Source organism: Oncorhynchus nerka, linkage group LG15, assembly GCF_034236695.1.
Source record: "Oncorhynchus nerka isolate Pitt River linkage group LG15, Oner_Uvic_2.0, whole genome shotgun sequence".
Classification (NCBI taxonomy): Eukaryota; Metazoa; Chordata; class Actinopteri; order Salmoniformes; family Salmonidae; genus Oncorhynchus; species Oncorhynchus nerka.
The window spans coordinates 78,480,903-78,498,410 of NC_088410.1; the positions used below are offsets into that span (position 1 = coordinate 78,480,903).

The 17,508-nt window shown below is 40.5% G+C and overlaps 2 protein-coding genes across 5 annotated transcripts in view; one reads left to right on the forward strand and one right to left on the reverse strand.

Moving 5' to 3' along the window:
* Positions 1-170: 170 nt before the first annotated feature.
* LOC115143338 (actin-related protein 2/3 complex subunit 4-like) lies at positions 171-2,396 on the forward strand. Its single transcript, XM_029683649.2, has 6 exons — positions 171-278; positions 690-808; positions 955-1,066; positions 1,235-1,330; positions 1,538-1,708; positions 1,826-2,396. The coding sequence occupies exons 1-6, from the start codon at positions 276-278 to the stop codon at positions 1,829-1,831; spliced, it is 507 nt and encodes a 168-aa protein (XP_029539509.1). The 5' UTR covers positions 171-275; the 3' UTR covers positions 1,832-2,396.
* A 1,205-nt stretch (positions 2,397-3,601) lies between these two features.
* The window catches only part of LOC115143339 (6-phosphofructo-2-kinase/fructose-2,6-bisphosphatase 4-like), a 45,956-nt gene continuing 32,049 nt past the window's right edge, over positions 3,602-17,508 (reverse strand). For 3 of the 4 annotated variants that reach the window (XM_029683652.2, XM_029683650.2, XM_029683653.2), the window contains exons 10-14: positions 15,523-15,627; positions 12,990-13,119; positions 12,817-12,879; positions 12,615-12,679; positions 9,645-10,514 (exon numbers count right to left, since the gene is read on the reverse strand). In XM_029683652.2, coding sequence (XP_029539512.1) covers positions 10,455-10,514; positions 12,615-12,679; positions 12,817-12,879; positions 12,990-13,119; positions 15,523-15,627 — 423 coding nt within the window. In that variant the 3' untranslated portion in view covers positions 9,645-10,454. Of the gene's footprint in view, positions 9,086-9,644; positions 10,515-12,614; positions 12,680-12,816; positions 12,880-12,989; positions 13,120-15,522; positions 15,628-17,508 lie in introns of those variants that run through there. The other variant, XM_029683651.2, reaches the window with a different exon arrangement.

The window sequence follows — 17,508 nt, forward strand, 5'->3', positions numbered from 1 at the left end:
ATTTGTTGGTATACTATTACAATAGTCTGTCAGATAGTTATGATTTTTTAAACCATACAATTCATTAAATTATAATTGTATTTAACTCCCCTAAAAAGTGAGGCCAACAAATGGATGCGTCCAAAGATGTTTTAGATAGCAGAAAGATGGCCGCGGCGACCGTCAAGTCGAAATCAATGAAAACGCTCTATCCGCTGTGATGTGAGATTTGCGGAAGAGGAGTTGGCAGGCGTGGCAAAATAACTTCCGCCTTTAAAACCCACTACAACAGAGAAATGGTGAGTGAGTTAAATCTCTATTTAATCAGAAATACCGATTATATTCTCTGCTTTTAAATTCCCAGGTTGAACCTTAATCTGGTAGGTTGAACCTTAATATGTCGTTTTGACAGGACGCCCTAGGAAAAAGTATTGATCAAAGCAAGACAGACTAGAAATCTCTGACACCACAACATTATTAGATCGTTCAATACTATGCAAATGAATGAGGCTAATATGTTTTTGTAGTAACATGGTTGTAGCAAAACCTGTGACCATGGTACAAACAGCACTCTGACAGCACTCTGTCTGAGACGGACATTAAAGACTTTGTAAAAAATAATAAAAAGTTTCTGGATGATTGTCGTGATAATTGAAATGTAATAGTGATGTTTTCTATCCGTGAGTTAATGTTGGCACTACCTCCCTCAGACAGCGACCCTGCGCCCATACTTGAACGCTGTGCGTGCCACACTGCAGGCCGCCCTCTGTCTGGAGAACTTCTCCTCTCAGGTAGTGGAACGCCACAATAAACCAGAGGTGGAGGTCAGGTGAGTTGTGTGTGAAAGAGTCTCTCTCTCTCTCTCTCTCTCTCTCTCTCTCTCTCTCTCTCTCTCTCTCTCTCTCTCTCCTCATGATGACATTAGTGTTATTTAATTCTTCAAGCTCTGTCAAGTTGGTTGTTTTCTCATTACAGGAGTAGTAAAGAACTCCTTCTACAGCCTGTGGTGATCAGCCGCAATGACAAGGAGAAGGTCCTAATTGAGGGCTCCATCAACTCTGTGCGAGTCAGCATTGCTGTGAAGCAGGTCAGGGAATATTTGCTTTCAATGTTATCCTTCCATTATCTTGATGTTGTGTGTTTGAGGAAATCAAGCCTTTCATATAGATTTGAAAGCTATCAGTTGTAATCAATATGGAAACAAAAGTGTGTTTAATGCAAATGCTGATTAGTGCACTGTAATTGGCTCCATCAGGCTGATGAGATTGAGAAGATCCTGTGCCACAAGTTCATGCGCTTCATGATGATGAGAGCTGAGAACTTCTTCATTCTCAGGAGGAAACCGGTTGAGGTGATAAATGAAAATCAACTTAGACGTTCATGTTTTAAACTGGGGTTGAAAGAACCAGTGAGATTCATAACAGGAAAGAAAACAGAGGCAGGAATAGAAACAGGAAATGATTCAATTGGTGTTGTTTGTATTGCTGTTGTTGGACTTGCTAATCTTTTTTAAATTCCTTTTCTCTTTCTTCATCCATCTCTCCATCCGGTCATGTAGGGCTATGACATCAGTTTCCTCATCACCAACTTCCACACAGAGCAGATGTACAAGCACAAGCTGGTGGACTTCGTCATCACCTTCATGGAGGAGATCGACAAGGAGATCAGCGAGATGAAGCTGTCTGTCAATGCCCGTGCCCGTATCGTAGCGGAGGAGTTCCTCAAGAATGTAAGACTGCTATGTGTTCGAGGCAAAACCATCTAAAATTTTATAGAAATGTAGTCAAATCAGTGCGACTAATGGAACAGTATTATGATGCTTGTCAATGTCTTCCTTTTGTTGCAGTTCTGAGTTGGTGTCCTCTCATCCCTCACTGATCATATGACTTGGCCATCACCATGGATCTGTGAGACAGGGCAGGCTCAAGGGTCTGATAGCAGGAAGAGGGTGGAGAAGCGTACTGTAAGTGAACAACCAATCAGCAAGGAATACCATAGAAAAGTGACCAATCCAGTGTGTGTGGCACCCAACTGCGTATCACAAGTATTTCCCTGTACTCATAAATATTGATGACTGTATATAATGAATTATTTTCTAATTAGAACAAATCTCAAAGCCAAGGCGGGTCCTTAAGTATTAACCAGGTTGATATTCATGATTACCGGGACAATGAGAATGTGTTGTGACAACTGAAACAGCCTGTGTTGTTTTTATACATTCTGTGACTTTATGTACTCTTGTGTTTTGTTACAACAAAGAAAATGTAACTTCAAAATGTAACGATCATCACGGAGATAAATTTAAAAAAATATGTATGTTTACATTTTATTACAAGATATTACAGATTTATTGAACTGTCCTAAAATAAGCCATGTTTGAAATGATCACCAATAAAACTCATGAGAGCTTGTTTGTAGTTCTGAGTAATGGTGCTCGTGTGTCCCATCCATGCTCTTCTTTGTCCACATCCTCATTCTTGAGGTTGAGTGTGTGTATACCATTAGATATGTACACAGAGTATACAAAACATTAGGAACACCTGCTTTCCATGACAGACTGATCAGGTGAAGGCTATGATCCCTTATTGATGTCACTTGTTAAATCCACTTCAATCGGTGTAGATGAAGGAGAGGAGACAGGTTAAAGAAGGATTTTTAAATCTTGAGACAATTGGGACATGGATTGTGTATATGTGCCATTCAGAGGGTGTGCCTTTGAACAGGATATGGTAGTAGCAGGTGACAGTCGCACCGGTTTGAGTGTGTCAAGAACTGCAATGCTGCTGGGTTTTTCACGCTCAACAGTTTCCTGTGTGTATCAAGAATGGTCCACCACCCAAAGGACATCCAGCCAACTTGACACAACTGTGGGAAGCATTGGAGTCAACATGGGCATGCGTCCATGTGGAATGCTTACGACACCTTGTAGAGTCCATGCCCTGATGAAATGAGGCCATTCTGAGGGCGAAAGGGGGTGTTCATAATGTTTTGTGTCAGGGCACTTTAATTTCAAAATCTATTCCTGTGGCACTAGCTGTGTTGGTTGGGACTCAAGTCTCTGCTAAGATCAGCTGTTTCCTTCAGTTTGCGCAGAGTAAGGCTAACTGTATTATTTCAGGTGTGAGAAAGGAGAAGTGAATGTGTTTCTGGTTCTAAAATGAGCGAGTCAGATCTTGCATGTTTCCTGGTTAGAGTGTGGGCCTCTAGCGCTGAGCTGGGGGAAGGTAGCTGAGCGTTAGGCAAATAGCCGAAAGGTTAGAATCCCTGAGCGGCTATGTGAAAAATCTGATGTGCTGTTATTAAGCAAGACACTTAACACTAATTGCTCCTGTAAGTCGCTCTGGATAAGTCTCTGCTAAATGACTAAAATGTAACTAAAACAGACTGGTTGTAGTATTTATTTTGTTTAAGATTTCCCTCCGTTCGTAAGCCTTAAGCTGCAAACACATTTCATTATTATCTTCAAATATTATTTTCATAACACTGAGTTCCAGCATATTCATTCAACACTGGTGCCTTTTGGTCATTTGTATGCAGTTTTGTGCTTGGCTGATTTTGAGAAAATCCAACTGTTAGGTAATCTGTAATAGAGGTACTATGTTCGATGAATCTGAGGCAGCTGTATAAAAACACATCTTTATTGAAGATTTTGAAAAACCACAGGAAAAACATTTTGAAAAACACAGGAAAAATGATCAAACATTTGGATTCAACAGCAGCCAACACAAGCACCAACAATTGAATACACCCACATATTTGCATATGCTGATGGTGTAGCCAACACATTTTTATAATTGCACATCTCAAAATACTTTTTAATATAAAACATTGACATGAAGAACAATAGTGACACTTCTGAGGTTCAAAATGGACAAGTGAATCACACAATCAATAATTTGAGGGGGTTCATACTTTACAAAAATAAGTTGCAGTCCATTTCTCTCCTAGACAAGACAACGCTGTAAGCTATATATAAAGCCTTAACACACATAAACCAAACTACTAACAAGGACTTACTGCTCTTCCTACCATGAGAATGGAGCAGAAAAAGGTAATGGGTCTGAGTAATTCCCTGAAAGCATACCCCAAAACCCTAGAATGCAAGCAGAACTCTTCATTTAATTCCCATTTCTGTTTGGACCTCTAAACCATTGGTCTGAATGTGCTGTAGACTGACTGAGATACCTACGGAGGAGTAATAAGGCCAACTGATACAATTGTACAGGCCAATGGAGGATGCTTACAGAAAGGCCAAAAGGCTCTGGATCCTTCAGTTCACATTGCTCTGAACATAAGACACCAAAACAGGACAAGGATGTGCTCAGAGAGGGAGAAGGGGCAGAAAAACAACCTGGTCTCAGAGCAAAACGTGTTATATCTTACTCAAATCCTTGCCACTCCATTTAGTATGATACACTATATCTATACAAAAGTATGTGGACACCACTTCAAATTAGTGGATTCGGATATTTCAGCCTCACCCGTTGCTGACAGGTGTATATAATCAAGCACACAGCCATGCATTCTCCATACACAAACATTGACAGTAAAATAGCCTTACTGAAGAGCTCAATGACTTTCAACGTGATACCACCTTTCCAACTAGTCAGTTTGTAAAATGTCTGCCATGCTAGAGCTGCCCGGTCAACTGTAAGTGCTATTATCGTGAAGTGGAAACGTCTAGGAGCAACAAGGGCTTAGCTGCGAAGTGGTAGGCCACACAAGCTCACAGAACAGGAACGCCGAGAGCTGAAGTGCGTAAAAGTAATCTGTCCTCGGTTGCAACACTCACTACCGAGTTCCAAACTGCCTCTGGAAGCAACGTCAGCACAAGAACTGTTCGTTGGGAGCTTCATGAAATGGGTTTCCATGGCCGAGCAGCCGCACACAAACCTAAGATCACCATGCGCAATGCCAAGCGTCGGCTGGAGTGCTGTAAAGCTTGCCACAATTGGACTCTGGAGCAGTGGAAACACGTTCTCTGGAGTAATGAATTACACTTCACCATCTGGCAGTCCGGCGGACAAATCTGGGTTTGGCGGATGCCAGGAGAATGCTACCTGCTCGAATGCATAGTGTCAACTGTAAAGTTTCGTGGGGGAGGAATAAAGGTCTGGGTTACTTAGTTCCAGTGAAGGGAAATCTTAGTGTTACAGCATACAATGACATTCTGTGCTTCCAACTTTCTGGCAACCGTTTGGGGAAGGCCTGTCCCTGTTTCAGCATGACAATGCCCCTGTGCACAAAGCGAAGAGTGGAGGCTGTTATAGCAGCAAGGGGGGGACTCCATTTTAATGCCCATGATTTTGTAATGAGATATTCGACGAGTAGGTGTCCAAATGTGGTGTGTGTTACTTAAAGTTAGGTTACATTACATTGGCCTACAAATGTAATGTCGATCGAACAATATAATATGAATTGTAAGACGTATAGTATCCTACGTCTTGATCGTTTAGTATGATATATTGCGTTTGACTGCTTTAGTAGGATATGCTACGTTAGACTGCTTTAGTGTGACATGCTCCATTAGGTTAGGAGTTAGATTAAAGGAATATGGTTAGGGGAAGGGTTAGCTAACATGCTAAGTAGTTAAAGTAGCTTAAAGAGTACAGTGCTTTCAGAAAATATTCATTTAAAATGTGGACTTATTCCACATTTTGTGTTACAGCCTGAATTTAAAATTGATTAAATCGTTTTTTCCCCTCACCCATCTTCACACAAAACACCATAATGACAAAGTAAAAACATGTTTTTAGAAACTTTTGCAATTTATTGAAAATGAAATACAGAAATCTTTCATTTACATAAGTATTCACACCCCTGAGTCAATACATGTTAGAATAAGATTTGGTGAGATTACAGCTGTGTTTTTCTGGGTAAATCTCTCAAGAGCCTTGCACACCTGGATTGTACCATATTTGCCCATTTTTTTTTTTTAATTCTTCAAGCTCTGTCAAGTTGGTCGTTGATCATTACTTGACTGCCATTGACTTGACTGCCAAGTCTTCTGTCTTTAAGACAGGCCACTCAGGAACATTCAATGTCATCTTGGTAAGCAACTCCAGTGTATATTTGGTCTTGTGTTTTAGGTTATTGTCCTGATGAAAGGTGCACTTTTCTGTTGGAAAGCAGACTGAACCAGATTTTTCTCTAAGGATTTTGCCTGTGCTTAGCTGTATTTGTTTCTTTTATTCTAAAACAACTCCCTAGTCCTTGCCGATGACAAGGATACCCATAACATGATGTAGCCAACACCATGCTTGAAAATGAGTGGTACTCAGTGATGTATGAATGTTGAATTTGCCCCAAACATGACACTTTGTATTCAGGACATGAAGCTTATTTATTTGCAATTTTTACTTTAGTGCATTATTGCAAACAGGATGCATATATATTTTTATTCTGTACAGGCTTCCTTCTGTACACACTGTCATTTAGGTTAGTATTGTGGAGTAGTGTTGTTGATCCATCCTCAGTTTTTCCCTATCACAGCCATTAAAAACAAACTATTTTAAAGTCACCATTGGCCTCATGGTGAAATCCCTGAGCGGTTTCCTTCCTCTCTGGCAACTGAGTTTGGAAGGATAACTATCTTTGTAGTGACTGGGTGTATTGATACACCATCCAAAGTGTAATTCATAACTTTGCTTTGCTCAGAGGGATATTCAATGTATATGTTTATAACATGCAATCTACCAATAGGTGCCCCTTTGTGAGGCATTGGAAAACCTCCCTGGTCTTTGTGGTTGAATCTGTGTTTGAAATTCACTGCTCGACTGAGGGACCTTAGAAATAATTGTATGTGTGGGGTACAGAGATGAGGTAGTCATGTTAAACACTACTATTGCACACAGAGTCCATGGAATTTATGTGACTTGTTAAGCAAATCTTTACTCCTGAACTTATTTAGTCTTGCCCTAACAAATGGGTTGAATACTTATTGACTCAAGACATTTCTTAAAACATTATTCCACTTTGATATTATGGGTTAATGTGTGTAGGTCAGTGATACATTTCAAATTTAATCAATTTTAAATTCAGGCTGTAATACAACAACTTTTGGAAAAAGTAAAGGGGTGTCAATACTTTTCCGTCGTTGCTAAAATGCTAATGTTGTCCGTGATGAGATTCGAACACACAACCGCCGGGTTGCTAGATATTCGCGTTATACGCCTACCCATCCACCCTCCTTTTGTTTTTGCTTTAAGTAATCTGTCATCCCAAACATATAACTTACCATACTAATTTGAGCGTGCCAGATTTACGCAGGCTAATGTAATGTAACCTAACAAAGTAACATATCATACTTAATGGAGTGGCATGGATTTTTGTCAAATACAGTACCAGTCAAAAATTTGGACACACCTACTCATTCAAGGGTTTTTCTTTATTTTTTACAATTGTATACATTGTAGAATAATAGTGAAGATATCAAAACTATGAAATGGCACATGAAATCATGTAGTAACCAAAAAAGTGTTAAACAAATCAAAATATATGTTTTATTTGAGATTCTTCAAAGTAGGCACCGTTTGCCTTGATGACAGCTTTGCACACTCTTGGCATTCGCTCAACCAGCTTCACGAGGTAGTCACCTGGAATGCATTTCAATTAACAGATGTGCCTTGTTAAAAGTCCATTTGTGGAATTTCTTTCCTTAATGCGTTTGAGCCAATCAGTTGTTGTGACAAGGTAGGGGTGGTATACAGAAGATAGTCCTATTTGGTAAAATAACAAGTCCATATTATAGCAAGAACCGCTCAAATAAGCAAAGAGAAATGACAGTCCATCATTACTTTAAGACATGATCCGTCAAGTCCGTCAATTCTGAAAATGTCAAGAACTCTGAAAGTTTCTTCAAGTGCAGTTGCAAAAACCATCAAGCGCTATGATGAAACTGGCTCTCATGAGGACTGCCACAGGAAAGGAACATCCAGAGTTACCTCTGTTGCAGAGGATAAGTTCATTAGCCTTACCAGCCTCAGAAATTGCAGCCCAAATAAATGCTTCACAGAGTTAAAGTAACAGACACATCTCAACATCAACTGTTCAGAGGAGACTGCGTGACTCAGGCCTTCATGGTCTAATTGCTGCAAAGAAACCACACCAATAATAAGAAAACACTTGCTTGGGCCAAGAAACACAAGCAATGGACATTACACCAGTGGAAATCTATCCATTGGTCTGATTTTCCAAAAGTGCCATTTTTGGTTCCAACTCTCGTGTCTTTGTGTGACGCAGAGTAGGTGAACGGATTATCTCCGCATGTGTGGTTCCCACCGTGAAGCATGGAGGTGGTGCTTTGCTGGTGACACTGATTTATTTAGAATTCAAGGAACACTTAACCAGCATGGTTACCACAGCATTCTGCTGCTATATACCATCCCATCTGTTTTGGACTTAGTGGGACAATCATTTGTTTTTCCAACAGAACAATGACCCAATACACCTCCAGGCTGTGGAAGGGCTACTTGAGCACGGAGAGTGATGGAGTGCTGTATCAGATGACCTGGCCTCCACAATCACCCGACCTCAACCAAATTGAGATGGTTGTAATGCAGAGTGAAGGAAAAGCAACCAACAAGTGCTCAGCATATGTGGGAACTCCCTCAAGACTGTTGGAATAGCATTCCAGGTGAAGCTGGTTGAGAGAATGCCAAGAGTGTGCAAAGCTGTTATCAAAGCAAAGGGTGGCTACATTGAAGAATCTAAAATATTTTTTGATTTGTTTAACTTTTCTGGTTACTACATGATTCCATGTGTTACTTCATAGTTGTGATGTCTTCACTATTATTCTACAATGTATAAAATAGTACAATAAAAAAAAAAACCTTGAATGAGTTGGTGTCTAAACTTTTGACACGTACTGTATGTTTTCACTTGAGACCAGGCTGTGAAAACACTACATCGCCCAACAAAGAACCATCAATTGAGTGAGTTGCACAGATAGAATGTCCATTGACTCTGTACCACTAGACACAAGTAATGACATGTAGTAACAGGGAGGTAGAGGAGAGCCCAAACGTCAATCCGAGTGGCTTGCATTTCAGAGGTGAGGTGGGACTGTCTGCAAGGCATCTTCTGTGGTGCGATGAACGTTGACGTTCTGAAAGAGGAACATACACGTTTTACATCCCTTTGAAGACACACCAGAATGACGAATCAAATCTCAAATCCATGGAGTTTCAAAATAAGGGACATGTTCAAATCCCCCATAGCTTCAAGGCATAGGAGTCCTAGAACAAGGCATTTAATTTCAGTGAGAGACACACTGTGCTATACAAAGTGAGGTTTGTTTATGTTTGCGGCAGAGATCATGGTTTAGAGAAATAGATATTAGTTTAGACAAATGACCATTATTGTTCCTGGTCAGCTGTGTGTATTAAAAAGGCATGTTTTGCAGTTGGCTTTGTGGATGAGGAGAGTTACTGTTATGGTGTCAGGAAGAGGTCAAGCACTGTTCTACAAACAGGTGTTTATATTGAGTCTGATGAATAGGCATTAGTAGTCTACAGAGGAAATTACTTCCAATACAGCCTCTGCATATTAATAAGGGTTGAGGACGAAATGCTCTGCATTTGCATAGCACAGTAAAAGATGTTTCTGAAGACATTTATAGAACAAAAACGTGAGGGTCAATGTATCGATACATAAAATACAGCAGGGCTGGTCAAGTCGATTTTATTAACATAGCCAGTAAACAGTGATATGTCAATTACTTCCTCATATTCCATATGGAGCAGAAACCTTCACATTCTAATAAAAAATGTGTTCCTCTGGGCCATCTTCAGACATGATTATAAAATTAACATTTAATCTAACTTGATCAAATTAAAAATACACTAAACTGAAATAAATTTTTAAAAAGAACTAATTAAAGAAACACTCAAGAGTTTAGGTTTCAGACTAAAGGTGCAAAACACTACCTCATCAAGTAGACATTTGTGCAACGCTATGAACACTGACAGACACACATTCAACTTTTAAACTAATTAAGACAGTGAGTCACATTGAAATCCACAGACTCACTACTGACAAATAATAATAAAATACTGAGCTTCCCGAATAAAAAAAGTGACATACATCCATGAGACTACATTTTAAAAAAAGGTTATCCTAGAATGAAAATATTTGAAATGAAATGTGCTTCGGGTTAAATCGCTTCACAGTTGGCAGTTCAACATTGATTTACAAAACCATTATGTCAATTTGGAGATGGAAAAAAGCAGCAGGTCAATAAACAAAAAAAAGAAAACCAGACCCTTATGGTAGGGATATTTACAAATTAACTAGATTCCAGTTAATTAGAATTATTATTGAATACTCCAAAACAAATCAGAGTACTTCTGATGTCAGGAAGTAAAGAGGGTATGGAGTGACTGAGGACTAAGTGTCTGATTGAAGGACAAGTTAATGGGGCAGGGCCAGAAGGAGGAGTGGAAAGAAGGGAGTGTGAGAGCATGAGGGATACCATCTCACTGATGAGCTGGTACTGTTAGCAAAGCCTCCTCGGCCATCCGCGACACCTTTACGTTCTGTTCAGCAATGAAACAAAAGGTTGGGGTCAAACATCAGGGAAACAAAATGGCTTTAAATGGGAGGATGGGGGGGAAAGAGAGGGGGCTCTATTCTAACAAACCTAGCGCAATGGTAAATCTTAGCGCTGGTGGTAGCGTTATAGGTTCAGGGTGAGTCAGAAATATTTTTGCCATTTTCACAACCGGAATTATAGGCAGAGTAGTTGGTGGTGGCGTGAAAGGGCTGGGTTTGGATGAATAAACAAGTTGAGTGTGTCAAGACTTGGCCCTTCACCGGCCAATCAGAATATAAACCATGGCTAAATATGCAGTTGCTTCAAGTTCTGTATTTATGGTATTTTATGTATTGCAACTCCAATTTGAATGTTAGTCCGTTTATAGCCTAGTTTGCTGAATATGTTGAACATGTCAGCCCACATTGTTCTAAAACACATTGCTTCAATATGGAAACATAGGCAACAGCATTCGCACTGATACAGGGGCAATGTCTACTGTAATTTGCAGTCTGGACATGCCAAACGTAGTCAACAAGCAACATTAAATTCACTAGGCCATTGATAAGGCCTAAAATGACAGTCCACAATTCTAATAAAAACAAAATAACTTGTTTTAAATAGGCAATGTCTAAATACAGTTACAGGCACCATAACTGCTCCCCATGGGCACATAATAGAGACCAGGCAAATAAGACTATGTAGGGTTTTACTCACATCCAAACCGTTCACAGGACCTGGATCCAATGTAAAGAGAACGGGGGAATGTCCACTCACCGTTACACTTCACAACTGTAATGTTTTATAAACATCATGGAACCACCTTACAGATCACATTTGCACTTCTCCAGAAATAGCAGACAAAATATCAATTGCATTCAAGCCAATACTAGGCTCCTGTCAATTGTATCATAAAAAAAAAATAAGAATCTGTTGTTGATATGGCATTATGAGGACTGAATATTTTGGAAGAGCATGTCTTCGGTAAATCGGTAGTGGGGATGGATAACCTACTTGAACAAGCAAAACGCAGGTATGTGAATTGTGAATAATTAAAATGCACAAGGGCTTAAACCTCCAATATTTAAAAGCACTCCCAGTAGAAACCATTTATTCAAAAGCTACCTTTGGCCAGGACAAAAAGGCACACCTATGCGATGTTGCTAAACCAGCCTTGATTAACGGGAGGGTAGGCGATGCTTGTTTTTTAATCCAATTAAATGAAAGGGGCGGAAATCAATAATTTGTTAAGGTTTCTAAATACAAGGTTCACTGGCACATCTCTCCTTCCATGGGCCCTGTGCATCATAGGCTGCACTTCTGCTCTCAAAATCATGCCATTATCAACAGCGTTACCATTAAGACCTGCATTTTGTGAATTTTACAACTTACCATTAGTGCTGCATGAAATTGTAACTTTTGCGTTTGTTTTTAAAGGACACACCTCAAATATTGCCACCCCTCCCACCTCAGTGCAAACGAGCTGATGTTCAACAGGTAAATTGACAAACGTGGCGTTAGGACTGGAAAATGTCAGTCTGACATTTTTTACATGCCTAAATTGCAAACTAATGTGCATTTGACACTAGCGCCTCCTTAGCACCAGCTGAAAACAGAGCCCAGGATGTGATAAAAGTCCATTTAATTATTTAATTATCAAAGTTAATTTGAATAGTTACACTTCCTAAATGCTTCTCTACGTATACGATAAAGAAATGTCATGAACATGATTCCTAATCACACAGATTTCACCTGATGATATAACATCATGAATCATGTCGTTCCATCCCACTATCCTCTAATTGGTTTATTCAGGATGAGCGTGTGAAATGGTGATGACAATGGATGAAGGTCACAACATGAGTCACTATCATCATCTTTAGTACTGATACCAGTGCACATGACATCTTTACAATAAAGAATCCACTCTAAGCATTACTATTAAACACTCCTCTGATTATGAAGCCATTGCAACCAGGACTGTTGAAAAGCACTACAGCTGCACAGCTTACAGAGTTTAGAGTCATCTGTCAAGCATAGCACAGATTCCTCCTTATGTTTACCAAATCAGTATCTGTGTGTGTGAGTATGTAGATATACCAACCTCTGGTCTATCTCTGTGAGTGTTCACTGCGTCCACATTTAGGTAGATGGACTCCACCTTACAGCCTGAAAACACAGGGCACAGAAAGGTGCATTCTTGCATTATAAACAACTAAATCCAATGTGAAATATTTATGTTATTTCACAATTAACATTGAAGTAGGTACAGACAGGACTGCGTAGCAGTGGAAGGCCAGTCTTACCATAAGCCACTGGCGTGAGCTTCAGCACGGTGTGCAGTGGGCACTTCAAGTAGGGCAGCTCCTCTGAGAAACAACACACAAACATTACCAAGAAATCTATTACAAAAGAGATCTGCAAAAAGGAGACTAAACACCTTCCATCGGTCTTATCCAGGAGAGACAACCAGACTGACCTGCGGTCTTATCCAGGAAGTATGCCAGCAGGCAGCGCATGATAGCCTGGTGACAGACAACCAGGATGTTCTCCTGCCTCTCCAGCTCCATGATGACCGGCTCCAGACGCTGCACCAGGTCTTCATAGGACTGAGGAGACAGGTCAACTGTTAGATACACTCAGAGAGACAGACCAACCAAGACTCTCACTCAGCCAAAAAGGGTGACAAAAACTTAAGGCAGGGGTCAAAAAAATATATATAAAAAAACAGGGCACAGACAAATACTACAAGATGAGAAATTATCTTCAGTAATGTGGTCTACAGTGGAAAACAATGTAGAAAACATTTTTGCAAATTAATACAAAATTAAAACTGTAATATTACATTTACATAAATATTCAGACACTTTACTCAGTACTTTGTTGAAGCACCGTTGCCAGCGATCACAACCTCGAGTCTTCTTTGGTATGACGCTACAAGCTTGGCACACCTGTATTTGGGAGTTTCTCTCCTTCTCTGCAGATCCTCTCAAGCTCTATCAGGTTGGATGGGGAGCGACGCTGCACAGGTATTTTTAGGCCTCTCCAGAGATGTTGAAATCGGGTTCAAGTCTGGTCTGTAGCTGGGCCACTCAAGGACATTCAGAGACTTGTCCCGAAGCCACTCCTGCATTGTCTTGGCTGTGGGCTTAGGGTCGATATCCTGTTGGAAAGTGTTCCTTCGCCCCATTCTGAGGACCTCAGTGCTCTGGACCAGGTTTTCATCAAGGCTCTCTGTACTTTGCTCCGTTCATCTTTCCCTCATTCCTGACTAGTCTCTCAGTCCCTGCAGCTGAAAAACATCCCCACAGTATGATGCTGCCACCACCATGCTCCACCATAGGGATGGTATTGTCCAGGTGATGAGTGGTGCCTGGTTTTCTGCAGACGTGTTGCTTGGCATTCAGGCCAAAGAGTTCTATCTTGGTTTCATCAGATCAGAGAATCTTAATCTTATTTCTCATGGTCAGAGTCCTTTAATTACCTTCTGGCAAACTCCAAGTGGGCTGTCATGGGCCTTTTACTGAGGAGTGGCTTCCGTCTGGCCACTCTACCATAAAGGCCTGATTGGTAGAGTGCTACAGAGATGGTTGTCCTTCTGGAAGGTTCTCCCATCTCCACAGAGGAACTCTGGAGCGCTGTCAGAGTGACCATCGGGTTCTTGGTCATCTCCCTGACCAAGGACTTCTCCCCCTTTTGCTCAGATTGGCCGGGCGGCTCTAGGAAGAGTCTTGGTGGTGGGTCTAAAGTTCTTCCATTTCAGAATGATGGAGGCCACTGTGTTCTTGGGCACTATCAATACTGCAGACATTTTTTGGTTCCCTTCCTTAGATCTGTGCCTCGACACAATCCGGTCTGGAGCTCTACGGACAATTCCGTCGACCTCATGGCTTGGTTTATGCTCTGACATGCACTGTCAACTGTGGGACCTTATATAGACAGGTGTGTGCCTTTCCAAATCATGTCCAATCAACTGAATTTACCACAGGTGGACTTCAATCAAGTTATAGAAACATCTCAAGGATGATCAATGGAAACAGGATACACCTGAGCTCAATTTCGAGTCTCATAGCAAAGGGTCTGAATACTTGTAAATAACGTTTTATTTTATTTTTTATATTACCCCAAAATTCTAAAAACCTGTTCTCGCTTTGTCATTATGGGGTATTGTGTGTAGATTGATGAGGATTTTTATTTTTATTTAAATACATTTTAGAATAAGGCTGTAATGTTACAAAATGTGGAAAAGTGAAGGGGTCTGGGAACTTTCCAAATGCATAGTATGTAGCTATTTATTTAGCAAGCTAAAAACACAGCCTAACGTTAGCAAGCTGCTGGGAGAATGTCATGTCAGTGGCCGACTTTTTCCTCCTCATATAGTTTTTCGGTGGCTACAGCTAGAGATGCAGGTGCCATTTACTTAGCCAACAAGAAATGTGAATTGCTTTGCTAGCTAGCTAAGCTGAACAACTTATCCAGGTAACAAGCACATCTCTTAGTTGTTTATCAAATGTATTTGGCATCAATTAAATTTCTAATGGTCTAAAGTCACACTGACGCTACTGCCTGTAAACACAGTCCAGCTCAAAGTACATTTTTGCAGGCCAGTGTGGCAAATGGCTTATTTGCATATAGGCCTACTGTAGCTCTGATTGACTATGGCGCACCGGTCTGTGTAGATTCCGGTCCTGGACAAGACTGACACGTTTTTATTTACTGCAGTGTCTTAATTGTCCAAACGCACAGCTGCTTTCCAACTATATATTGCTATAGAAATTTCACAAATGCCTTACTCTGTCAATCCCAAACATTCCATGAAAGTATGGAAACGGCCATATCTAAGTGCTGGCTTGTCAAAAACATTGTTAAGAACTGTACAGCTCTTCAGCAGAAGCAAGTCCTCACACATATTTCTTGACACATAAAACCAGCATTCAGGTTGGCAGAGCACTTTCATAATACATAAAGATGATTTAACAAACGAGGCATTCGAAAATGTTCTTCTCACTCACCTCTCCCTTTGGGTAACGGTAGCGGTATTTGTCCTGGTCCCTCATTGCAAACTCCAGTGGGTAGTGCTGCTGGATCTCCTCATACATCATCTCCTCACACACACCCTGAGGATAAACACACATGCATCACTTCAGTTACTCAAACACACCGCAACATATTTAGTAAATCACAGACTTGCACAATTTTCCAAATCTACATCTGTATATTGCATTTTAGTTACACTGTTTGTGCACACTCCATATTTATATATATACTGGGTTCTTGACAAACGTCACTAATATATCTTCTGCCCATGCCGTCCGGACCCTGAACAGCACCTACCCCAGGCCAGAAGACTGCTAAATAGTTAACCAATAGCTACCCGGACTATCTGCATAGACTCTTTCTGCACTTAACTTATCACATATCCTGCTGCTACTGTGTATTATCCATCCTGTTGCCTAGTCACTTGATCCCTACCTATGTACACATCTACCTCAATTATCTCATACCACTGCATATCAACTCGGTACTGGTACCCCGTGTATACAGCGAAGTTATCGTTACTCATTGTGTACTTAATCCCCGTGTTATTGTTTTTTCCATTATTTCAAAATATTTGTTGTGAAGGGTCCATAAGTAAGCATTTCACTGTTAGTCTACACCTACTGTTTACAAAGCATGTGATTTACACATCATTCTTAGTAGATCTTGTGTAAATTAATCCAGTGTATATATATGTACAGATTAAGGGTTTCCAACCTTTTCTAGTATGAGAAAAAAAATAACTTCAAAAGCTACTAATTTCATTTGAGGTTTCAAATAGGCATATTCTCTTCTCTCCCCTGCAACTCTTCCTCCGGGTCCTTTGTGTACTATATATTTTGTGTCAATATACCTGGTAAAATAATGGTTAATAAACAACTAAGGAGGGCCCTATAAAATCTGATTTCTTCCCCAAATTTTATTTATTTATATTTTCCCAAATGAGGTTTTCTGAGTTTTACTTTTCTTGGTATTCGCTTTTTTATATATTTTTTATTTCACTCTCAAAATTACAATTGTTCATAGAGAAACAACAGAATCTGATGCTCTGAGCCCATGTCAATGCTTAAATCATATCAGAAGACCGTTTTTTAGGCCTGGAAGAAAACAAAGAAAAAAAATCTATTTGTTAGCCCAATTCCCCTTCAATTGCACATGTGCTGTCTAATGTGCCGGTCTAGCAATGGTTCTGTACTGCTGCTGCTCATGTCATGGCAAAATTGACAAATCACTAATAAATACTAATGATATACATACGCCAGGTAAGCATACTTGGCAGTTAACATTTAAATTGAGAAGGTTTTGGGGAAAGTATCTGTCAACGCACAAGATTTATCGCATCAACTGGCTGGCTACATAGTGCGTAGACAAACAAACGCGTGTACCAGGCAATATTGCAGGAAATTAATTGGCTGATATGGTGTGTTTAAGCAAATAGTGTCTAACCAGGGGTGGGATAATGTCAATGTTGCGATGATTAGATAGTAGCCGGAGTTGCGGTGTCTGATGTGAGATTAGTTTATGACAGTTTGCGGTAGAACACTTTACACTACAGGGAGGAGGTGAGGGCCCTCGGAGTGTGGTGTCAGGAAAATAACCCCACACTCAACGTCAACAAAACTAAAGGAGATGATTGTGGACTTCAGGAAACAGCAGAGGGAACACCCCCCTATCCACATCGATGGAACAGTAGTGGAGAGGTTAGTAAGTTTTAAGTTCCTCGGCGTACACATCACAGACAAACTGAATTGGTCCACCCACACAGACAGCATCGTGAAGAAGGCGTAGCAGCGCCTCTTCAACCTCAGGAGGCTGAAGAAATTTGGCTTGTCACCAAAAGCACTCACAAACTTCTACACATGCACAATCAAGAGCATCCTGTCGGGCTGTATCACCGCCTGGTACGGCAACTGCTCCGCCCACAACCGTAAGGCTCTCCATAGGGTAGTGAGGTCTGCACA

Excerpts from the sequence above, each read along its gene's own strand:
- LOC115143338 (XM_029683649.2), top strand. Across the intron at positions 809-954 it reads AAACCAGAGGTGGAGGTCAG|GAGTAGTAAAGAACTCCTTC; the intron begins GTGAGTTGTGTG and ends TTCTCATTACAG. Across the intron at positions 1,331-1,537 it reads TCAGGAGGAAACCGGTTGAG|GGCTATGACATCAGTTTCCT; the intron begins GTGATAAATGAA and ends CCGGTCATGTAG.